The 26,105-nt window shown below is 37.1% G+C and overlaps 1 protein-coding gene across 7 annotated transcripts in view; it reads left to right on the top strand.

Moving 5' to 3' along the window:
• The window catches only part of ANKIB1 (ankyrin repeat and IBR domain containing 1), a 166,501-nt gene that overhangs the window by 54,521 nt on the left and 85,875 nt on the right, over positions 1–26,105 (top strand). For 4 of the 7 annotated variants that reach the window (XM_036246534.1, XM_036246533.1, XM_036246535.1 and 1 more), the window contains exons 2-3: positions 7,624–7,902; positions 19,800–20,100. In XM_036246534.1, the coding sequence (XP_036102427.1) occupies positions 7,715–7,902; positions 19,800–20,100 (489 nt within the window). In that variant the 5' untranslated portion in view covers positions 7,624–7,714. Of the gene's footprint in view, positions 1–5,002; positions 5,026–7,623; positions 7,903–19,799; positions 20,101–26,105 lie in introns of those variants that run through there. The other 3 variants (XM_036246537.1, XM_036246538.1, XM_036246536.1) reach the window with 2 other exon arrangements.

Raw genomic sequence — 26,105 nt, 5'->3', positions numbered from 1 at the left:
ACAATGGCTATGATTTCACTAGGCAATAGGAACTTTTCAGCTCCATTATAAACTTATGGGACTACTGTCATATATGCAGACCAAAATATTGTTATGCAGTACATGACTATATTTTATTTTTGATGCTGTTATAAATGGGATTGTTTTCTTAATTTCTCATTCTGATAGTTTGTTATTAGTGTATAGAAATGCACCAGATTTCTGCATATTGATTTTGTATCCTGTAACTTTACTGAATTTATTTATTATAACAGTTATTTGGTGGAGTCTGTAGGGTTTTCTATATATAACATGTTATCTACAATTAGGGCCAGTTTTACTTCTTCTTTTCCAATTTGGATGCCTCTTATTTCTTTTTCTTGCCTAATTGCTTTGGTGAGGACTTCCAAAACCATGTTGAATAAAAATGGTGAGAGTGGGCATCCCTGTGTTGTTCCTGATCTTAGAGAAAAAGCTTTCAGCTTTTCACTATTGAGTATCATGTTAGCTGTGGGCTTGTCAGATAACAGTTTTTATTATGTTGAGGTTTGTTCCCTCTATACCCACTTTGGTGAGAGTTTTTTGTTTTTTTTTAATCATAAATGGATATTGAATTTTATCAAATGCTTTTTCTGCATCTATGGAGATAATATGATTTTTATTTTATTAATGTAGTTTGTCACATTGCTTGGTATGTGGATATTGAACCATCTTTGCATCCATGGAATAAATTTTACTTCATCATGGTGTCTGATCCTTTTAATGGTGGTACTGAATTTGGTTTGCTAGTCAGTCAGTTTGTGATAAGTGTACAAAGGCAATTTAGTGGTGTTAGAAACTATTGGATGTCTATACATATAATGAATCTCCATCCATACCTTATATAGAAATTACCTCAGAAAGGATCACAGGCTTAAATGTAACACTTAAAACTAAAAAACTTATAGAGGTATATAAAGGAGAAAATCTCTGTGAGCTGAGTTAGGCAAAGAGCTTTACATATGACTCCATCCATAAAAGGAAACAAAATGATTAATTTAATAAAATTTAAACTGTTTGGTCTGTGAACAACACTGTTAAGAGAATGAAAAGAGAAGGAAGTTACAAATTAGAAGAAATATTTGTAAATTACATTTCTAACGAAGGACTTTTTTGCAGAATACACAAGGAAGTTACATGGTCATAAGCCATCTTAAAATATGGGCCTAAGATCTAAACAGACACTTCATAAATCAAGAAGTACTCCAGGCAAATAAGCATATGAAAGCATGCTCAATGTCAGTCATTAGGGGAATGGAAATTAATATCATTGTGAGGTGACCACTTAAAGTCCATTAGAATGGCTACCAAGAGGGAAGGGGAAAAAAAAGAAAAAGAAACCTGACAGTTCCAAATGCTAACCAAGATAATGTTTTTGTTTTTGTTATATTAAGTTAAATAGATTTTTACCACGCCCCAGTAATTCCACTCCTGGCTGTTTACCCAAAGGAAATTAAAGCATAAAGCATATGTTCACACAAAACCTGTATGTGAATGTCATTATAGCTTTATTTTATTTTTTTAAACATTTTTTTCTTTGTTTTAGAGAGAGGAAGGGAGAGGGAAAGAGAGATAGAAACATGGACGAGAGAGAACATTGATTGGCTGCCTCCTGCATGCCCCCTACTGGGGATTGGGCCCACAACCTGGGCATGTGCCCTGACTGGGAATCGAACCAGTGACCTCTTGGTGCATGGGTCAACACTCAACCACTGAGCCACACTGGCCGGGCCATTGTACCTTTATTTCACAGTTGCCAAAAACTGGAAACAACCAGCATGTCCTGCAATATGTGAATGGTCAAATAAACAGTGGTACATCCGCACAATGAACCACTTACTACTCAGCAATAAAAAGGATTGAACTATATTGATTCATGCATCAACATGGATAAATCTTAAATGTATTTTTCTAAAAATGCTAAAACCTGAAAAAGATCTAGCTCAAAAACCTGTAATGGCTTCCTGTCGCAAACAATAACATCAAAGACTCACAATGTTTTCTCTCTACTCCCACTGCATTATAAACACCATAGATGTATTGGTTTCTATTTGTTGGTTCACTTATATTTGTTAGCTGAAGAAAGTAGATATTAGTACTTCTGGTTTACAGGTGAGGAAACAACAGAGGTTAAGTTACTTGGTAAAATAGAAACAGAATTTGAGCACAGGTCTTTCTCTTACTCCCCTTTTCCTTGCCGTCACAATTCTTGTTAATACATTAGGTTAGCATAGTTTGAAAATCAGTTTATGATCCTTAATTTAACTCTGACCTGTATTTTGTAGTAAACTGGATAGCTTTTATTTATTTATTTTAAATCCTCACCTGAGGATACTTTTTTCCCCATTTTTATCTTCAGAGAGAGTGGAGGAGAGAGGAAAGAGGAGAGAGAGAGAGAGAGAGAGAGAGAGAGAGAGAGAGAAAGAAACATCCATGTGAGAGAGACACATCCAGTGGTTGCTTCCTGCCCAAGGTCGGGGCAGAACCTTGGCCGAGGTACATGCCCTTGACCGGAATTGAACCTGAGACTCTTTGCTCTGCGGGCTGACTGCTCTATCGCTAAGCCAAACCAGCCAGGGCTGGATAGCTTTTAAAAATTTCGCTATGGCCTCTTCTTCCCTAGACCAATTGAACCCCCCCCCCCCCCCGGTGATTCTAGTGAATAGAGATCAATGAAAATTACTACATGTTAATAAATGCTTTTGGAATGAATGAATTAACACAGTTGATAGCTTAATATATTTTTGTCCACGTGGTCTCTGTCTGTTGTAGTATATTGGCTTTTCATGGCTTTTTTTCTTTCTACCCTTATTTTTTTTTTACCTCTCCCTTGACAGTACCCTTAGAGTCATTTTTAAAACCATCCTCTCCTTTTCACTGAGTATTATTGCTATAATAGAGCATTTCTTTGGATGCAGAGCTTTCTAGAATTTTCTTCCTTGAGACATATCTTTCTGATTTCCAGAGGGGGTTGGGGTTGGACATACTGTTTGAATCAACTTTCTACTTGCTAAAGGACAGTTTAGCTGTAGATTTAAAATTGTTATTCCTATCAGTTGTTCTTATCTGTAGAAAGTTGCAGAAGGATGAATTGAGAGAGAGAGAGAGAGAGAGAGAGAGAGAGAGAGTGTGTGTGTGTGTGTGTGTGTGTGTGTGTGTGTAAAATATTGGATTTTCTTCCAGTTAAATGAAGACTAGGAGCCAATTATTTTGTTTAGGTCAACAACTTCAATCCATAATTATGACTTCAAGATAATTTACTTTTGTGGAAACAGATAAATTAGGTGTTATTTATATCTGAAGCATTTCATTTTCTGTAAAAGGTTTCCGAAGGTAGTTTATTAATTTAAGTGCACTTGAGTTGTTGTTGCACCCGATTATTATCCTATGAATGGGGAGGTTGAGAGACAACGATTTTAAAGCAAGAGTTATAGAGCCCTCCACAATCAAAAGTTAATAAGAAATTAGGGAAAGCTCTCTGGTATTCATTGACAGTATATTTTTCTTACTTTTTTCATTAAATACTTATTAAGTGCTGTACTTTACTAGTCATTGATAAAACTTCACCTTAATTTTCCCATATAACTTAGAAGTCCAAGATAAGAAATTATTTTTGCGTCTTTGATAATCCATCATTTGCTTCTTAAATCTCTCCATATAGATTTATTTTGGAGTTGTAGAAATAGTATTTAAGGGTTTGATTAAAAAACAGAGGGAACAGTCAGGTTATGCTAGCTGTAGTATGAAAAAGTAAAAGGACACATCTGGCAAAATTCTAGGCAAGACTTGTGAGAATAAATCTGAGGAAATGGAGCCATGAATGCTTTAAATAATGTATTTCCTGGTGACTTTCAGGCTTATTGAACTCATATTTTTAAAATGAAACATACTTGAAAATAACTGAGAACCACAAAAAGGTTTCCAGACGCCATTATGCTTTCAACATGAGTAACAGTAATATTTAAATGCACATTTAGAGTAGTATTGATATTTTTAAAGTACCTTGTTATTTTAAATAAGTACCCCCAAGACATCATTGCTTTTTTAGATAGTTTTTTTTTTTTTTCATATCTTGGGTAGAAATTATCTTATAGGATATTTCTCTAAAGTAGTAATGTAAATCAAAGAAAATGTGTTATTTATTAGTCTAATCTAAAATATTTATAATTTCTGCCCTGGCCGGTTTGACTCAGCAGTTAGAGTGTTGGCCCGCGGACCAGAGAGTCCCGGGTTCGGTTCCCACTAAGGGCACGTACCTCGGTTGCAGTTTGACTCCGGCCCTGACTCTGGCCCTGGTTGGGGTCATATGGGTGGCAACCACTCTAATTGTCTCTCTCACATTGATGGTTCTCTTTCTTCCTTCCTATCTCCTTCCCCCTCTATCTGAAGATAAATGCAAAAATGTCCTCGGGTGAGGATAAAAAAAAAATTAAAATATTCATAATTTCTTTGGTTTATCTCATTCCTACCTCCCGCCCCTGTCCTCTGAGGTTTGTCAGTCTGAACTGTATAAACTGAAGAACTTATATGCATGATGCATAACCAATGGACATAGACAACAATGCTGAGGATGGGGTGGCAGGATTGAGAAGAGGGTGTCTGGGGTGGGGGAAGGACATCTGTAACAAAAATAAATTAATAAAAATTGCAAAAATAAATAAATATTCATAGTTTAAGCTATAGTCTATTAGGGAAGAAAGATGAGACCAAACAACTGAAAATTTCTGAATCCTTAGGGTTCCAGAGGGTCTTGAGAACCCACATGATATTCTTTATATTTGGTTATAGATTAAAATATACAATAAACTGAAAGGAGTTCTCATTAAGAATCATAAACCCTTAAAGTACTTAAAGCTGTGCAATAAAACAAATTATTTCACTGAGGATAAACACATGGCTCCCAGATTCTATGAAAAATAAAATAAAATCCAGCCCTGGCTGGTTTGTCTCAGCAGTTGGAGTGTCGGCCTGTGGCCCGAAGAGACCCGGGTTCGGTTCCTACTAAGGGTGCGTAAGTCGGTTACAATTTGTCCCTGGCCCTGGTTGGGTCGTGTGGGTGGCAGCCACTCGATGTGCCCCTTTCACATCTATGTTTCTCTCTCTCTCTCTTCCTCCCTCCCACTCTATCTGAACAAAAACTGGAGGAATGTCCTCCAGTGAGGATAAAAAATAAATAAATAAAATCCAGGCTGTTGCTAAAAAATTCCAAAAGTGGCTTTAGTAATATTTTGATATCTAAGCATAGGTTGTGGGAGAGGGGAAATTTGCTCCTCATTCAAGATGAGGTGATAAAGGAGTAGTCCAGGCTAAAGGTTTAGCAACTCTCCAAAAAGTTAAATAAAAATTTAAAAGTTATGTAGTATGATCCAATTTAAGTATATATATACACATATAAGCACATATTTATATACATTATCAATAAGGTGGTTATTATAAAAATGCTAGCAGTGGTTATCTTCTGAGTTTTTTTACCTTTTTCTTGTGTTTTTTTTGTATTTTCAAAAAATTATATGCATATGTATTTGTGTATAAAATAAAAAATCAGTAACAAAGAACCCTTATAAGACTCAAATGATGACCTCATTAAATATAGTTATGTGCAAGAAAATGTGCTGCTGTAGTAAGTAGGTAGTTGATAACCTATCTCTAAAATAGGTGTAGTAGATGTCTTACCCTACTTGCTCACCTTGATCTCCATACTCAGATATCACATGTAGCTTGAGGGACCCAGGAACTTTTTATACAGTGATGTGTGTACATTGAACTCGCCCAAGGAGTTTAAATGCCAATGACTGCGTGCCACCCACTGGAGACTCTGATCTAATTGGTCTGAGATGTAGCTTGACCAACAGGACTCTGAAGTTCTCCAGGTTATTAAATATATAGCCAAAGTTGACAGCCTGTTTTATAGGAAACTAAAATAAAAAAAGAACCAACTCATTTGTTTTTCAATCCTTTAATTTGTATTCTGTTGAAACTGTTAGTACCTGTATGTCCAGCCTGCCACTCAGTTAATTGAGTAACATGATAGATTCTTATATTCCGCTAAGTTTTCTTCCCTCTAGTCTGTCTTCTACACTGTCACAATAGCTCATTTTCTAAAGCATAAAATAATTGCATCACTGCCCTTCATAAAGCCTTTTAATTATCTATTCTTTACAGGTTAAAGTAAAAGCTTCTTAGTCTGGACCCAACCTATTTTCAGTTTTTATTTCCTGTTAGTCTACCACTAGAGACCATGAACTTCATCGGTACTCACCATGAAGCTTTTTGTTTCATGTCTGCCTTTGTATCTGCTGTTTCCTTTTTCACTAATTTTTATCCTAGTTCAATAGTAGATTCAGAATCATTTCTTAGAATGGAACAAAGCTAGAATTTCAGTACACTAGTCACGGACTGTGGTGGTTACTTTAAATAAAGTAGCTGTTATAATTCTCTTAGCCATCCTTAAGAAATAGTCATTTTCCTTTATTGTACAGTTAGGAACCCTAGGTTTTTGGGGTTTTTTATCCTCACCTGAGGACATTTTTTGTTCAGACAGAGTGGGAGGGAGAGAGAGGAAGAGAGAGAGAGAGAGAGAAACATCAATGTGAAAGGGACACATCGAGTGGCTGACACCCACACGTCCAGCCATGGCCGGGGACAAACTGCAACTGAGGTATACACCCTTAGCGGGAACTGAACCCGTGTGGTCTCTCTGGACCGCAGGCCGATGCTCCAACCGCTGAGCCAAACCGGCAAACCGGCCAGGGCAGGAACCCTAGGTTTTTAGAGAGCAAATAACTTGCTCAAAATTGCACAGCTAGTATAAGTAAATAGAAGATTTTGAACTCCAAATCCAGTGATTGTTTCCTTCACCCATCTCACATTGCTTCAGTAAGTTAATGCCCATATGGCCATTATCATAACCTCTTTCTAAACATAGTGTGCATAAATATTTGATGTTTTCAGCTTTATTTTAAATTTGTTATAGTAAAAGGAAATAAATTTAATGGTCTTAAGGTAGAATAAACAGTTTCCATTGTTCTGTGTATAATCAGTTTTATTAGTTTGCTCTATCTCATTTATCAGTGAGTTGTATTTACATTTGTAAAGTCTTTTCTTTGATGTCCTTATAAGTACTGAGTAGTTTTACTTTTTCTTTACTATAATTTAACATCCGTTCTGGAATTCTTACATGAGCAAAATCTACATTTTTCACTATCCCACAAATTGGCTGAGTCAGATTTATTCATAGTTTGTACAGAGATTTAAGTGTATTCAACCATAAAAGTCAGTTAAACTCATTTCTTGTCCATGTGAAGAAGAAAATTGAAAAGCTCATGTATGTAGATAACTTTTATAGAACAAAGTGCAGCCTGCAAAACCTTAATAGGCTCTGTACAGGAAAATGTTACAGTTTAACAAGAAGTTAATTTGGGCAATGTTAAAAAATTGAGACTTTTTTTGGCTATTAAGATAAATTTAGCAAACTGTAATATAGTATACCACTTTATATCTTCTTCCTAGATTTTATTAGTGTTCCTAATTGTGATGGTTTTCTTTAGTATGCTGCTTCATAGTTATTGTTTCCCAGTCTAATTTGATCATTTTTTTCTCTTTTAGTGTGTGAAACATGTTGCAGAAACATTCAAGAAGTGGCTGAAGGGGGAAGGAAAAAAGTGCCACTGACTGTCAGAAAAAAACAAAACAAAACATGGGAAATACAACCACCAAATTCCGTAAAGCACTCATCAATGGTGATGAAAACTTGGCCTGCCAAATATATGAGAACAACCCTCAGCTAAAAGAATCTCTTGATCCAAATACATCTTATGGGGAGCCCTACCAGCACAATACTCCATTACACTATGCTGCTAGACATGGAATGAATAGAATATTAGGGTAAGTATTACTGTAAACCTATTAATAACAAATTAATGAAAGGGAGACAATACCGGATATTTGAAAGTACATGCAGTCATATGTGCATGTAATAAGGTATTATAATGAATTAAATTTTCTAAAACTGAATGTGCTTAAATTATTAAGTATGACTTTTTCAAATTCTACCTAAATCAGACCAAAAGTTTTAATAGTGAGGTTGGTTCACATATTATTGTTGCTATAAATACATTTTGCTCCTCAGTATGTTTCATAATATGAATTCTTGACAATAGCTTAGTGTTGAATTTACAACAATTTTGATTCTAGAAAAGTACTTGTCAGCTATCAACAAATTGCAGGGAATGATGTCTACAGCAAAGTTCTAAGCTCTGATCCATTAGTTGACTGAAAAACAACTTTGTATTAGCTAGTCATGATCAGATTTGAGTTTCTTTTCTTTCGATGGGGCTTAGTTACTTGAAAAGACTTTTCTAAAAGTGAAACATTTCTGCCTGGCCAGTGTGTCTCTGTGGTTGAGCGTCATTCCATGCACCAAGAGGCTGCTGATTCCATTCCTGGTCAGGTCACATGCCCAGGTTGTGGGCTTGATCCCCAGTGGGGTCATGCAGGAGGCGGCCAATTGTTCTCTCTCATTGATGTTTCTATCTCTCTCTCTCCCTCTCCCTTCCTCTCTCTCAAATCAATTAAATAAATAAATAAGAAACATTTTCTTAAAACTAAAAATTCTAAAAAACTTTTAAAAAAAATCTCTTGGCCCTGGCCAGTTTGGCTCAACGGTTGCAGCATCGGCCTACGGACAGAGAGTCTTGGGTTCAGTTCCCGCTAGGGGCACCTACAAAAAAAATAATAATAATCTCTTGAAGTATTAGTGACAGCAAATATATTTATTCAAAGATTCTTACCTAATTACAAAGGAATTAAATTTGATACTTGCTAGCTTATAAAATGAAAGAAGTAAAGGACAGAAAAGTAGTTCCAAAACAAATTTTTTTTTAGAAGTAGATTATGCAGCTATGAAAGTCTGCTGTTAGAACAGAAAGAAACACTTTTTTGCTTATACAGTGAAATATAATTCTTAAACCTCTATTTAGGGCTTTTTAGAACTTGGGGGAAAAACTTTCAACCTCTTTTTATTTCTTCTTATACAAATTGTTCAAATTAAGCTGCTTTTTTTTATATCCCTGAAACAGGCCATGTGTGTTCTGTCTGCCATGTCCGTGCTGCTCTCTCTGCCCAAGTATCCCCTTCCCCACTCCTCTCAACTTCCTCTTTCTTTTCTAAATCTTACCCTTCCCTCAAGGTCCTGGGCAGGGTTTATCTATCTTCTTAGCCTGTCACAACCCACAGGAATCTCAGTGGGGTTTTTTTTTTAAACATATATGGCTTTTGTTTGTTTGTATTACTTGTTTGGTGTACATTATCTCATTGTATTTTATAATTTTGTATATCTTCTCTCTGACTACTGGATTAAAACTTTGTAAAAGTGTCCTTTTTTTGGTATTTCTAGTATCTAGCATAGTATATTATACAAAGTAAAAAGAGGTTTTATAAAAATCATTGCACAAGGAAATATCCTATGGTCAGGATTTCTGGCATGATTGGTGGTGATATAAATTAATGTGATTTAAAAAAATATATTGTGAAATGAAATGTGACAGCATCTAGAAAATTTGCATAACTCTGTGAATCAGTATTTTTCAGAAGATCAGTATATGACTTTTAAATTATGCATAGGTAAAAGATTTATTCATAATGCAAGGTAGACCAATGGACTCTATGTAACAGTATAAAAAGTGCATTAAGTCCTGGCTGGTTTGGCTCAGCGGTTAGAGCATCGGCCCGTGGACCAGAGAGGCCTGGGTTTGGTTCCCACTAAGAGCATGTTCCTCGGTTGCAGTTTGTTCCCGGCCCTGGTTGGGGTCCTGTGGCAGCCACTTGATGTGTCTCTCTCACATCAATGTTTCTCTCTCTCTCTTATTCCCTCTCTCCCTCCCGCTCTGTCTGAAGATAAATTTCAAAAATGTCCTCGGGTGAGGATAAAGAAAACAAAACAACAACAACAAAAAACAACAACAAAAAGTTCATTAATGTAATTTTCAGAATTTACATGCAAAGTAATCTTTAAGATTTGATTAACATATAAATAACAACTTATCGAATTTTTGGTATATCAAATATGAATATTCATAATTATCTGAGGAGGCTATTTTAAAGTACTTCTACCTTTTCTAACCATATAAAGGCTGTATTTTCTTCATATGTTTGAACCAAAACAACATATTACAACAGATTGAACAGTGAGAATTTGTCTTGTACTAGCCAGGCATTAAATGAAATTTATAAACATGTAAAACAATGCCATTCTTTTCACTTAAATTGTTTTAGAACATAAGTATTTTTTATTTCAAGATGGTAGGGATGTTTACTATGTAATGGGTTTATTTATTAATGAATAAATATATATATATTTTTTAATGAATAAATATTTTTAAAATTTGTTTTAATTTTTAATATAAATATATGTATATCTCCCACATAAATAAAAGTTCTTAGGAATCTTCAGTAATTTTTTTTTTTTCTTTGTTGATTTTAGAGAGAGAAGAAGGGAGAGGGAGAGAGATAGAAACACTGATGAGAGAGAACATCGACTGGCTGCCTCCTCATGCCCCCTGTTGGGGATTGTGCCCACAACTTGGGCATGTGCCTTGACCGGGAATCGAACCCGTGACCTCTTGGTGCATTGGTTGACACTCAACCACTGAGCCACATCATCTGGGCATCTTAAGTAATTTTTAAAGTTGTAAAAGTGTCCGATGATCAAAAAGTTTCAGAACAGCTGATCTGGCTAATATTCTTGGTTCCTCTAAGCAGGAATATATCTGTATGTCTCTATCATGTGGTTATCATTCTATTGAATAAGTATTTAAAGACCTGTAGGAGCCCTGGCCGGTTTGGCTCAGCGGTTAGAGCATCGGCCTGCGGTCCGGAGAGATCCGGGTTCGGTTCCCACTAAGGGCATGTACCTTGGTTGCAGTTTGTCCCCGGCCCTGGTTGGTCATGTGGGTGGCAGCCACTCGATGTGTCCCTTTCACGTCGATGTTTCTCTCTCTCTCTCTCTTCCTCTCTCTCCCTCCTACTTTATCTGTGCAAAAAATGGAAAAATGTCCTCGGGTGAGGATAAATAAATAAATAAATAAATACCTGTAGGAAAGGCAACTACATACTCTCTTTTATTTACCAGTTTGGACAACTTTTATGATTTGGCTATATATACATTGTACATGGCTTTATATTTATATTTTTACTTTATATTTAACTTTCAACTTCAGGCTAAAGTGTTTGGGTGTTTTGTTTTTTCTTAATTGTTTGGAGATCGGTGGCTCATAATTTTTCATTAAAGCTTTAAATGTCCTATATACCAGAATTAGAAATTACTTTATTGCTCTCTTATCCTAAAAATAAACATTTCTAGTTTTTTTAATATGTGTGTTCCTTTGATTTTCAAAATTTATTTAGATAGTACAGAGAAAACTACAAATCAAGTTAATTTAAATGTTAGTTGTTTTAGAATTAAGAAACTCTTAATATTGTGTCATGCAGAATCAGGATAAATAGCATTTACTCATCAGCATTGGGTAAAATAGCAACTCTATTTTAATTATTTGTGTTCTAGATTGTTTCAAAGATTTTACTGCATTTGACCTTGCTAAACTTTCTAAGAAGTTTATGACCATTATTTTCTTATGCTGCCTCATGTAATCTGGGGAACCTTCTTGTTAGCCTCAATGTAGACCTTGGCTCAGCTTGGCTAGATTCCTAACACATGACATATATGGATAGGCAGAGGTAGACATACCTAGTCAAGGACCTAGTAGCCATAAAGTAAAACACCCATTTGGATTAAGGCCTTCATTTTATCTCCATTTCCTTTAGTTTTATGGTCCCTAAAACAGCAGGCATAACTTTCCTCTCATCTTAGCCAGAATAAGAGTAGTTTACAGTTTAGCAGCTAGTTTGCATCCATATCTCTCTGAATCCAAATGATGAATGTTCATTATACCACACCAAGGGAAACTCAATCCATATCATAAGTAGCTACTATTTAATGTAGCAAGAAGACTGTTGGACTTTGGAGCCAGCATGGTCATTAGTTGTATCTTCTTGGGAAAGTCATGTATAAAATGAAGATTATAATACTTATTCCTTAGATTTTACAGAATATGTTCTTTTGCTTTGGGAATAAAAGAGGACTCTCTTTTGGTATAAATAAAATACAGAATTTTTAATTAGATCATGTAATAATGCCAAGCTTTGTGAATTAAAATAGAGTTTCCAATTACTGATTTCTGTTTTGTTTTTTTTAAATCTTCACCGGAGGACATTTTTGCATTTATTTTCAGATAGAGTGAGGGGGGAGAAGGGGGAAGAGAGAGAGAAACATTGATGTGAGAGAGACACATCAACTGGTTATCACCCACACGATTCCAACCAGGACCGGGGACAAACTGCAACTGAGGTATGTGCCCTTGGCAGGTACCCGACCTGGGCCTCTCTGCTCTGCAGGCCGATGCTCTAACTGCTGAGCCAAACTGGTCAGGGCTCTATTTTTTTACTCTATCTTCTTCACAATATGTCTCACTTGCAGAATAGAACTGGGCAAACAACAACTGCTCAATAAAGGTTTGTTGCATAAAAGAGAATTCAAAAGGAGCTGGAGGTGTATGTGTATGTTAGTCACTTGAAAATAAGAGTTTTATGGCAAGAAACTGCCGCTCTGGGAGTGAGGGCTGTTAATTTGGAGGGAGTTCAGTTGAATATGAGATGACTATAGAATAGGCAAGAGAAAGGGGCCTGTAAGAATTTAGAATATGTCTAGAGGTCACATGAGAAGTCAGACAGGGTGATAGAGCATTAAGAATTATCACAGAAGTAGTAGTAGAAGCCCTTAGAGAGAAACCATGATTCTGCCTCTACTGCCTATCGTTTGGATTCTGATAATACTTTATTTATAAAGTATGTTCACAGAAACCATTGAAAGATAAATGGCTTTGAAAGTGGATGTGATCTCTTAAAGAAAGAAATGTATAAGCCCTGGCCAGTGTGGCTCTCTTGGTTGGAGAGTCATTTCATACACCCAAGGGTCTTGGGTTCAATCCCCTATTAGGGCACATTACTAGGTTTCAGGTTCAGTCCCCGGTTGGGGTGAGTGCCAGAGGCAACCTATCATTGTTTTTCACATCTCTCTCTCCCTTCCCTCTCTTCCTTCCTCTCTCCCTCCCTCCCTTTCTCTTCCTCCTTTCCTCTGTCTAAAAATCAGTAATGTATATGAAGAAGAAAATGGATTTGAGAACTGAATTTGTGCCCGGCTGGTGTGGCTGACTGGTTGAGTGGCGACCCATGCACCAAGAGGTCTCCGGTTCGATTCCTGGTCAGGGCACATGCCCAGGTTGTGGGCTAAATCCCCAGTTGGGGGCATGCTGGAGGTGGCCAGTCGATGTTCTCTCTCATCGATGTTTCTGTCTCTCCCTCCCCCTTCCTCTCTCTTAAAAAAAAAAAAAAAAAAATCAATTAAAGAACTGAATTTGCTTCCAGTAAGGGGGTGGGGAATGGAGCTATTATCATGGGTAAAAAAGAAGTTTTACTAAAAACATTTAAGAGGGATATTGAAAAGGATATGGAAACCAAGATAATAGAAAGGTTAGGATGTCAATCAATAGTTAGCAATTTCAAGTCAAAAGCAAAAATTAAGGATTACATTGAAGAATTCCTGGTGATAATGAGAGTGTGATGTAGGAGAAATTGAGGTAGCAATTATAAGCTGATCATTTGAAAATTAACATTGAAAAAAATCTAGAAAAACAGTTGGCTCCTGGATGAATTTATAGGATCAAATTAAAGGGATTTTTTTTCCCAGGTTAATGTTTTCTTTACTTCACCTTCCTGCCAGTTATCTCCTATACCTGTTTCAGTAGTAAAATACACTTCATAATTACTGACATAGTTATAGAAAGGGGCTGATCTAAAACATACACATCAATTATATATTTATTATTCTATTTATACATTAATGTAAATTAAGGAAGGCTACTTTTTAATTTAAACAAATGATGGAAAAGTAGTAATGTGAATTAATGAAAATAGAATATCCAACTTTATAGTTTTTGAACAAAATGTTTATGCAAGTATACTATTATATCTGATGAATTTGAGAATTTTTCCTGAATAAATATGTATAAAGAAGCTATTTTAATATTTTCATTTCAGAATAATAAACATAGGTTTTCTTAAACAAAGTTTGGCAGATTGAATATGAGGACATTTAAAAAATTATCTCACTATCTCTTCCTTATATTGGGGAAGATCTGGAAATGTTTACTACAATAGGCAAGGTGGGAGGGGGGAACAGATGTAGATATTCATATACATTGACATCCTCCAAATTGCATTAAATTCCATGGTATTATGAACCTAAGGTCTCCTAAACAAACTAAAAGAGAGAATAAATGGGGGTTGAGGGGATGGGGAAGAGCGTGTCAATGGGGAAAAAAGGAGAAACATCTGTAACAAAAATAAATTAATAAAAAAAGAAAAAGAGAGAATAAATGGTATATTGTAAATGGGAATAGGAAAGGCTGGATAAATGTGGTTGCACAAAAATCCTACAGAATCTGAATTATTTTTAAATTCCCTCTAAAATTTTTAAGAAAATAAAATCTTTTGTTGTTGATAATGGCTATTGGAAGAGGTTTTAATCTTTTTAAAATTTTTATTAAAGTGGCATTGGTTAATAAAATTATGTAGTTTCAGGTATACAATTTTTTTTTTAATTTTTAATTTATATTTTTTAAACAAAATTGTATATGCACATAGTAAGTAGTTTAATAGGATGACAAGACTTATTGGAGGAAAATAGCAATCCTTTCACCGTTCTGCTTCGTTTCCCATCCCTGGAAGCAATCACTTTGAACTCTTTCAGTGGGTTTCTTCTGGTGTTTACCTCTGTGTTTCTAACTATAATGCATATGCAGCACCGTCTTAATTTTTCAGCCTTAGGCTTCATCTATTAAGTTCTTACTATGTGTGGAAAAGGATTTTGTTCTCTTTCATAACCCTACCATCATCCCCCCGAGCATACTTTCCATCTTTTTAATACTCATATCTTAATTTTAGTTAGATCAATATTCGGTGTTTATATTCTTTTAACTATTTAATTATTTTTTACAGCTCAGCTGTGTAATATATTATGACTACTTTTCTGGTACAACTTTTGAATTTCCTGTAAATAATAGTTTTGTTTTTTTTTGTTAGTCTGTTTAATTTTTTTTAAATACTTTATTTATTTTTTAAACTTACCTTTATTGTTGAATGTATTACAGATGCCCCTCCTTTTTCCCCTTTTGCCTCCTTCCTGTTCCCGCCCCCTCCTGCCTTCCCCACACTATTGTCTGTGTCCATTGCTTATGCATAAATGCATGTAAGTTCTTTGTTTTATCTCTTGCCTCCCCCCTTCCCTTTGAGGTTTGTTGATCTAACAACCAATTTGTACTTCTTAATCCCTTCACCTTTTTCACCCATTCCCTCAACCCCCTTCCCATCTGGCAACCAACAGAAAGTTCTCTTATCTATGAGTCTGTTTCTGTTCTGCTTGTTCATTTTGTTTGTAGATTCAACTGTTGATAGATATGTATTGCCATTTTATTGTTCATATTTTTTATCTTCTTCTTCAAGAAGACCCTTCAACATTTCATATAATACTAATTTGGTGGTGATGAACTCCTTTAGCTTTTTCTTGTCTGGGAAACTATATGTCCATCAATTCTAAATGATAGCTTTGCAGGATTGAGTAATCTTAGTTGTAGGTTGTTGCTTTTCATCACTTTGAATATTTCTTGCCACTCCCTTCTGGCCTGCAAAGTTTCTTTTGAGAAATCAGCTGACAGTCTTATGGGAGCTCCCTTGTAGGTAACTAACTGCTTTTCTCTTACTGCTTCTAAGATTCAGTCTTTGTCTCTGGCATTTTGATGATGATGTGTCTTGTTGTGGGGCTCTTGAGGTTCATCTTGTTTGGGACTTTCTGTGCTTGTTTGGACTTTATGTCTGTTTCCTTCACCAAGTTAGGGAAGTTTTCTGTCACTATTTCTTTAAATAGGTCTTCAATTTCTTGCTTTCTCTCTTTCTGACACCATCATGATGTGAATGTTGGTACGCTTGAAGTTGTCCCCGAGGCTCCTTACACTGTCCTCATTTTTTTGGATTCTTTTTTTTTTTTTGCTGTTCTGATTGGGTGTTTTTTACTTTCGATTGGGTGTTTTTTATTCCTTATATTCCAAATCAATGATTTACTTCTTGGCTTTACCTACTCTTCTATTGATTCCCTGTAAATTATTCTTTATTTCAGTTAGTGCATCCTTCATTTCTGACTGCATTTTTTATTTCTGACTGGTCCTTTTTTATGCTCTTGAAGCCCTCACTAAGGTCATTGAGCACCCTTATAACCAGTGGTTTGAACTCTGCATCTGTTACATTGATTATCTCTATTTCATTTAGTTCTTTTCCTAGAGTTTTGTTCTGTTCTTTCATTTGGGACATGTTTCTTTGTCTCCTCATTTTGGCTGCCTCCCTATGTTTGTTTCTATGTATTAGGTAGAGTTGCTATGTCTCCTAGGCTTGGTTGGGTGGCCTATTGTTGTAGGTGTCCTATAGGATCCAGTGGCTTAGCATCCCTGATCACCTAAGCTGTGCCCTCAAGGTACACCCCTAATGTGGACTGTACACCCTTCTGTTATAATTGACTCTTGATTGCTGTTGGCATGTCAGTGAGGGGCATTTACTCAGGCTGATCAGCTGCAAGGACTGGCTGTGCCCACTGACCATTGGCCTTGACTACCTTGGAGGACCAGCTGTGTAGGGGCTCACTACACATAGCAAGACTTAATTTAGCAGGGCTCTGGTACTCACTGAGTCCATTCCTTGAGTGTGTTGCTATGGAGGTAGGTGGTTGGGTGGTGGTGCTTTGCCGTGGTCTGAAGCTGTCCACTGGATGTGCTGGCTCTCGGGCAAGGTCAGCCACTGCCTGTGTTCTACCTGGGGCCACCAGGCATAAGCTACAAAGCGATCTGCAGATGGCTGCTTGTTGTGCTGGGCTTGGAGGTGCCCTGGCAAAACCAAGTTGTGAAACAAGGCTGGCTGCTTCTAGTGCCAGGCCTGGGGCCACTTAGTGAGAGGTACGGGGCTCGCCGAGGCAAAATACTGCCTTTTTGAGAGAATTTAGGAAAATCTGAAACAAGAGCCAATACAGGCCATTCCTATGGTAAAGCCACTATTAACAGCTTGGGTGGGCCTGAGAGTTGGGTGGGACAGGTCCTCAGGGAATCAGCAGGGCAGAGCAAACAGTGTGTGCCAGGTTGCTGTAGTCCCAGATATGGTGCCCATCTTGCCATACCTGTTAAGGAAGGCCTCAGCAAAGAAACAATGTCCCCCACCAGTATGTCTGTCTGGAAGAAAGCTGCCCTACAGCTCTTGCCCCAGTGCCAAACCACTCAGTTCTTCCCTGTATGTCTTTAGTGCCTTTCAAGCTGCCTCTCCTAAACTGGAGCCTGGAGGGTGTGAGTCCAAGTAAGTATGGGCTCCAGCAGCCTAAGCCTTCCTTAGCCTCAGTCCCAGGTGGTTTTTACAGCCAGAAGTGTTGGAACCCTGAACTGGGAGGCCTGGTGTGAAACAGGGACCCCTTACTCCTCGGGGAGGACCTTCACAACCGAGGTATCCCTCCTGATTTTTATCTACCACACTTGGGTGTGGGTCCAGCCCATCTGAGCCTCCGCCTCTCCTACCAGTATCAGTGTGGCTTATTCTTTAATTTTGCAGTTGTAGGACTTCCATTCAATTTGATTTCAGGCAGTTGTAAATGATGGTTGTTCTGTAGTTTAGTTGTGATTTTGATGTGCTTGTGGGAGGAGGTGAGTACTGCATTCACCTACACTGCCATCTTGACTGGAAGTTCTCAAGTGTACAATACTATAATGCATCATCTGTATATTATATTGTGTGCCCACCACCCCAAGTCTAGTATCCTTCCATCGCCACTTATCCCTCCCCTTTACTTTCTTCAACCTCCCCCACTCTCCTTCCCTCTGATAATCACCATGCTGTTGTCTGTCTCTGAGTTGTTTTTGTTTTTGTTTTGTTTAATCCCTTTACCTTGTTCACCCAGTCCTGCATCTCCCCTCCCCTCTGACAGTTGTCAGTCTGTTCAAGAAGTTTTAATCTTTTTAAATGGCTTGCATTTATTTATTTGTTTGTTTGTTTGTTTTTAATGTATTGATTTTTTTTTTTAGAGAGAGAAACAAATTTGTTGTTCCACTTACACCTTCATCGGTTGCTTCTTTTATGTGCCCTGACTAGAGATCGAGTCTGCAACCTTGGTGTAACGGGAAGACATTCTAACCAACCTAGCTACCTGGCCAGGGCAAGAGATTTCTATCTTGATGAACATATTTTTAAGAGTGTGGTTTTAATTTTAGATATCCATTATAATTTGCTATATTTCAACCATCATAAATATAGGGAAATATGATTGGAAATTTTATTTTCCAGTTTCCAAATCTGCCTGCATTTTTTTTGGCTAGTGGGCTCCTTCCTCCGTCTTTTTAAAAAATTTTTTAATTCCTCACCTGAGTATATTTTTCCATTTATCATCAGACTGGGTGGGAGGGAGGGAGAGAGAAAGAGAGAGAGAAACATCGATAGGATAGAGCCACATCGACTGATTGTCTCCCACATGACCCGACCAGATTTGGGGAGAAACTGCAACCAAGGTATGTGAGGTATGTGCCCTTGACCGGAATCAAACTCATGACTCATTGGTCCGTGGGCCGACGCTCTAACTACTGAGCAAAACCAGCTTCCCAACTCATTTTCCTGTATCCTATTATAACCACTGAATTGGCTCAACGTTTTTTTAATCCTCACCAAGGATATGGTTGTTTTTTTAAATTGATTTTTAGAGAGAAACAAAGGGGGAGAGAAAAACATTGGTGTGAGAAAGAAATATTGATTGTTCAGTTGCTCCAACCGGTAATCAGACCCAAAACCTTTTGGTGTACAGGATGATGCTCTGACCAACTGAGCTATCCAACCAGGGCTAATTGACTCAGCTATTAATCCTATGACCCTAGTTCGAGGATACATTAAGAACTAGGCACAACTCTCAGGTCTGGGTTTGGCAGTGGTTAGGGGAGCTAACCTAGATCTATCATTGGTAACGACTATAACCTTGGAATTAGAACTTGGTCTTCTAGAACTAACCATAATTTATGCTCCTCAAAAATGATTATACTTTATAAATATATGCCTTATTATTGCAAAGGTTAGTTGATGAATTTTAAGTAGAAGTATTTTTCCTAGATTTAAAAATGTAGTCCTAAACTTATTATATATTACTTGTTGTGGTTATAGTGTCACCATTCTTATTAATAAATATGTATTCAAGAGAAATAGGGCAGAGAATAAACAAAAAAGTTGTTGTGGAATGCATTTATGTTAATAACGTATTAGTCTGTAAGTGACCCTTTCTTTTTCTTTCCTTCCAAGGATATTGTTCCATTGATTTTTTTTTTTTTTTAAGAGACAGTAAAAGGGAGGGAGAAAAGGGGAAAGGAGAAACACCAATGTGAGAGAGTCATAGATTGGTTGCCTCCCGCATGATCCCCACTGGGGCCAGGGATTAAACCTGCAACCCAGGTACATGCCCTTGACGGGGAATCAAACTGGAGACCCTTCAGTCCTCGGGCTGATGCTCTAACCACTGAGCAAAACTGGCCAGGGCAGGGCTCTGTATTCTTATTTCTTAGTAGGAAATAACTGGTTTTTATCCTTCTTTTCCTATACTATTTCAGGACTTTTCTTTTTGGTAGAGATGGAAATCCAAATAAACGGAATGTGCACAATGAAACATCTATGCATTTGTTATGTATGGGACCTCAAATTATGATATCTGAAGGAGCCCTTCATCCTCGCTTAGCACGCCCAGTGGAAGATGATTTCAGAAGAGCAGATTGTCTACAGATGATCTTAAGATGGAAAGGAGCGAAACTTGACCAAGGCGAATACGAGAGAGCAGCTATTGATGCTGTAGATAACAAAAAAAACACACCCCTGCACTATGCTGCTGCCTCAGGGATGAAAACCTGTGTAGAGGTAAAACTTTGTTTTTTTTAATATTCTGCATGGTAAAATTTTGTCTTGGAAATAAGTAATAATCAGTGTTTGTTTTGCTTATCCTAATACATAATTTAACTAGTTTTTGTCCCTTTTAAATAAAGTCATTGCCCTGTTTTAAGGAAATATTAAAATCAAACCCACAGTTAAATAGTCATTTTATTGAGAATGAAATAAGATCAAGAGCAATTAAAAATTTGACTACGCCCTGGCCAGTTTGGCTTAGCAGTTAGAGCGTTGGCCTGCGGTCTGGAGAGATCTGGGTTCGCTTCCTGCTCAGGACATGTACCTCGGTTGCAGTTTGTCCCCGACCCTGGTTGGGTCGTGTGGGTGGCAGCCACTCGATGTGTTTAATTCTAATGATCCTAATCAGATTAAATGATATATATGAAAATTTATTTTTTCTTAATGTTATTCATGTATGTATACTTTATACTTCTACATTGATATAAATACCAAAAATATGAATGTCTTTCATTTTTTTACTCAAGTTAAAAGATTACAGTTGTTTATATGATTTCTTTAGTGTATCTTCAGTGTCAGTTCTTTTCGCATATAGAACCCTTCTGACCTTACCTTTCCTTTACTGCTACCATTCGTGATACTTGTTAATCTTTTAGAGTCTTTCATTTCTTTCTTGGGTTTGTGTCACCTTTGCCCACTAGTTAGTCAGTGACAGTCATTAACTTGAAAGTATTTTTTTTAAGCAATGTTTTCTAACATTGATTCACAGTGTAGTGGAAGGATGTACAAGGGTTTCGGGGAAGGGGGGCTATTGGCAGAATTTCTGAGGCTTTTACGCACACAAGCCTTTTTGTATATTGTTCTTTGCCCACCTTCTGTGAAAGAATGCTGTAGTGACTCACCATTACTGAATGGACTATGTCATACTTCTCAAGCAAGTTAGAGTAGATAATAGCTCATTCTTGATAGTAGTAATAATGCTCTTAAATTGCTGTTTTAATATCTTATGGCCAAAAATTCTGTAAACGTTGCTTTAGTGATCATTGATTTTGAAGTATGTTTGCAAATGACATCCTTATCAAATTATTCAAACAAATAGAGTGTAGTGTTTTTACCAGCATTATTTTTTGCTCAGTGAATGAAATTAGTGCCGCATTTATTCTGAACTATGACAGACGTGATGATTTGCTTGGTGTGAATGTGTGTTTATGTTTAAACTGTTTGATCTATCAGCATATATCACATTACATAAACCACACTATTTGATGACGATTTTTATTTTTCTATATTCAGAGGATCTCTGAATGTGAAACATTCAACTAGAATTCTATAAATACCTTGGTTACATTTATTTTAGTTTTCATCAACAAATGTTAACATCATTTTACCCAAATAATGCTATCTTTAATTTTTTTTCTTTATTGCCTTTTTTTTTTAGAGCGAGAAAGCAGGTGAGGGAGAGAGAGAGAAACATTGATGAAAGAGAACATCAACTGGCCGCCTCCTGCATGCCCCCCACTGGGGATCAGACCCACAATCTGGGCATGTGCCCTGACCAGGAATTGAACCGGCGACCTCTTGGTGCATGGGTTGACGCTCAACCACTGAGCCACACTGGCCAGGCCCATATAATGCTATCTTTAATGTCTTATAGTATATACTGGACTGTGCACTGGCCCGGCCTTAGGCTCTAAATGACTTTGGTAATGCTTACTGTTAATTAAACTAGAAGATTTTCTGGGGAAGTATACATTAACTAATTTCCAGAGGTCTTACTGTGTTTTTTAATACTCGTACATAAAATATATCCATTAAAAAAACCTACTATATAACTGTCCTTCTTAGAGTATTAGTCATTATGTGTCTTCATTTTGTATCCTACTCCTTTGATGAACAGGAAAGGCTGACTTCTCTTATAAAGTTTACTATCATGGATAATTAACTTTTTTCCCTAAACTACTTTTTTGTCTGCATCATTGTTTTTAGTCCTTTGACCATAAGAATAATAATTATAATAACGTGTATATAAAGTTTTTCTAATTTTCAGAGTGCTCATTGGTACCAGCATGATATAAAGGGTTTGGGTTGAGTAAAAGAGTGCTTATACTGAACCCTCACTTTGGTGTATTTTCCAGAACTTCCTAAAGTAGGAAAATCTGGAGTTTCACAAATATTAATCATTCAGAATTATTTATGAGATAAAAGTAATACGAATAGTAGTGGGTTATAATGGTTTGGAAATTGGAAATGCGGACTTCCGGTCAAGATGGTGGTGTAGCCCTGGCCGGTTTGGCTCAGCGGTTGGAGCATCGACCTGCGGTACAGAAAGATGGCGGGTAGGTAAACGTGGTATCGTGTCCTCCCACAACCACATCAAAGTTACAACTAAACTACAGAACAACCATCATTCAGAACCACCTGAAATCGAGCTGAGTGGAAGTCCTACACCTACAGAATTAAACAAGAAGCCGCATCAAGACTAGTAGGAGGGGTGGAGGCACAATGGGCTGGTCCCACACCCTCGTGTGGCAGATAAAAATCAGGAGGACACCTCGGCTGGGAAGGTCCTCCCTGAGGACTGAGGGGTCCCTGTCCCACACCAGGTGCCCCGCTCAGGGTCCCAGTGTCAGGAAGAGAAGTCCCCATAACTTCTGGCTCTAAAACCAGTGGGAACTGAGGCTGAGGGAGGCTGAGGTGGCTGGAGCCTCCGGCAACTCCTCTTAAAGGGCCGGTGCAGGGACTTACTCAGACTTGCTCCTCTAGGCTCAGAGGGGAAGCATCTTGAGGGGTGCCAGAGACATACAGGGAAGAATTGAGCTGGGTCTTTCTCCTGGACAGACGTGCTGTCAGAGACCTTTGGAATCTGGAGGTCTGGTGGCCTCAACTTTTGTAATTGTAACAAGCTCCCAGTGGTTACTGATGCTATAGGTCTGAGGGCCACATTTTGAGTAGTCTCCTCCAAATACTTAAACTGAAATCATACCCACTCAAACCTTACTACTACCCATGAAATAGTCCAGGATAAATAAAACTAAAATGATTATTTCCTTCAGTGCCTATCACATTTACTGCCTATATATTATTAATAGTATTAATATGGCCCTTAGCATCATAATATTTTGGAGGCAATAATGAGATTACATTTTTCTTGATTAAAAGTTAGAAAACCGAGGCCTAGATAGGCAAAGTTACTCCATTGCTGAACTGGGACTACAAATTCTGTATTCTTTCAGTTTTAAAACTCCAGGTGTTAAAAATGCAATAGAATTAGGTAAAACTCTTCAGTTTGACCTGTGAATGGTTTTTATGGCTTTTCAATGAAGTGTGAAATGCTCTGACAGCTGCCAAAGTGTCAAATAGGCCCTGTGTCTGCAAAAGAAAAAGTGCGACTTAGCATCTTTAGTTTTCTGGTGACCTCTATTTGGTCTGGCCAGCAGCTACAGTTAAAGCTGTGAATAAACAAGTAGAACAGGGGTGCACAAGAAATATCTAAGCTGATACTCATTAAAAAAAAATGCTTTTCACAAAGAGTGAAGCCCTATCAAAGAAACCTCGGTCACATCAACCATTTATTGAATCACTATGACAGGTGAAGCACTAATATAAATAAAATGAGGTCTAATGACTAGACTTCTCTAGGGAGTCTGCCAAAAGGAGAAAAGTAACTGGATTTTAATTGGGCCATGCTAACAGACCTAACCCATCATTCCTCTCCAAAGTCCATCTCTATTGCAAAGTAGAAAACCAAAAACTCTCAACAACTAAGAAAAAAGTGTATTACTTATTGTAAGATATATGTTTTAAAGGAGTTCCATTTTTGTGCACTGGGTATCCATTACATAGTATATTTTAGATTCTCTGTATAATTTAAAGCATATGGGACTTGTACATATTGATAATGTTGTTTCACATATTTCAAACAGGCTTCTGAACTATGGAGTCCTTTGCTTTCGTTTCCCAATTCTTTGCATAATGCAGGGAGGGATCCATTGCAAACTAAGGCCAGTGGGCCAAACCCAGGCTGTTGCTTGTTTCTCTATAGACCAAGAACTAAAAACTGTTTTTACATTTTAAAGTGGTTGAAAAAAATAATATTTTATAATATGTGAAAAGTGTAAGAAATTCATGTGGGAGTGTCCATAAATAAAGTTCTATTGGTACACTGCCATGCTCATGTGTTCATGTATTGTCTATGCTTCTTTCTGGCTACAAGGGTAGAGTTGAGCAGTTGCCTGAAATACTTACTCTCTGGGCTTTCAAAGAAGAAAGTTTGTTGATCCTCAGAATAATTCTTTGAGATATGAAAAATTAGAATTAGAAAGTCAGAATCTCCAGGAATGTTTTAAGTAAATTCTCCTGGTTATTCTTTTGCATGTTACACGTTGAGAAGCACTGTTCTTGGACTCAGACATATACAGATTGAAATATTTTGTGGAGAAATGATAAGACAGATCTTTTAAAATGAAGATAGAGTCCATAACAAGGAGAAAAAACTAAATGTCAAGGCCAAGAATTTGGGATTTATTTATAGAAAATTGAGTCACTGAAAATTTTTTATTGGAGAAGTGCTATTATGAAAGGAAATAAGATTAGCTTAATGGTTGTGATGTAGGACAGATTTCAATGGAGTAATTCTAAAGTGTATTTGTTAAGGTCTTGCTACACAAAAAATGGTCCTCAGACAGGTGTTGTCATCAGTCATTTGGGAACTTGTTGGAAATGCAGAATCTCATGCCTCACTCCAACCTGATTCTTAATCAGTAGTTCAACAAGATCATAAGGTGATTCATATTCACATGAAAGTTTGAGAAGCCTGACTTAGAGCATAGTCTGTGGGGCACGTACAATGTAAACACTTGTAAAAAGTGCACATATCATTAATCCCCACCCCATATCTTGCAAGTATGATGCTCAGGCTGCCAGGTGGTTCCTACACAGTTTGAAAACCTTTGTGCTGGAACAGTGGTTCAAAGCATGGCTGCACAAAAAAATTCCATAGTGTAGACCATATTTCTTAGATCAATAAAATTGTAATTTCTCAGATAGTAGTATTTTAAACTTCTCCAGATAATTACAATGTGCAGCCCAGGCTAGAAACCAGTGTATAAGAGGGAGTGATAGGAGTTATAAGATTATTGCACTAATTCTGGTGTGAACTACAAAAAAGCCTGGATTTGTGAGGTAGTGTTGGAAATGGAAAGAATTAGGCAGATGCAAGGGACACTGTAAAGATCTGGTAGTGTTTGGTGATTTGGTCAGTGGATACAAAGAAAGCAAGGGAAAGAAAAGTTAAAAATGATGGAGGCTTTAAAACATTAATATTGATGTTGAGCTACCTTTGGATGTTATAATTTTCTTTCTTTGATTTTTCCACGTTTGCTACAACGATTTCCTCCATAATCGAAGTAAAGTAAATTAATTAAAAAAATTTTTTTTCTTTATTGATTTTAGAGAGAGTGGAAGAGAGAGGGAGAGAGAAACATCAGTGAGAGAGAACATTGATTAGCCACCTCCTGCTTGCTCCTTACTGGGGATTGGGCCCATAACCTGGGCATGTGCCCTAACCGGGAACCGAACTGGTGACCTTGGTGCATGGGTCGATACTCAACCACTGAGCCACACCGGCCAGGCAAGTTAACTGAATTTTTAAGTTAAATTGAACATGGTTTTGAACCTGGCACTTTGAAGCCTGTGAACAATTAACATTCAGTTTAAAAATGTGATGAAGTGAAGGAGATGGTTGGAGGGAAAGAGAATAATATATTGAATTTTCATCTACAAGGATGGACATTGATGTAATAGATTATCCACTTGAAATGGTTTTCAAGCTATTGAAAATTAGGACTGTTTGGAGTAAAGACTATAGATCTAGAATTTAGTATTATCTGCATAGAGTTGATAACTAAAAAGCAAGATAAGGTATAGATGAAAATACAAGGAACAGACTAGATTATAGATGAAATTATATCAGTAAAGAGACAGCATCAAATTGGAGAATGCCCGTGTTTAAAGGGAGTAAT

The sequence above is a fragment of the Molossus molossus genome, unplaced genomic scaffold, assembly GCF_014108415.1.
Source record: "Molossus molossus isolate mMolMol1 unplaced genomic scaffold, mMolMol1.p scaffold_m16_p_7, whole genome shotgun sequence".
In the NCBI taxonomy this organism is placed as follows: domain Eukaryota; kingdom Metazoa; phylum Chordata; class Mammalia; order Chiroptera; family Molossidae; genus Molossus; species Molossus molossus.
This window is presented reverse-complemented; position numbering and strand designations above follow the sequence as displayed.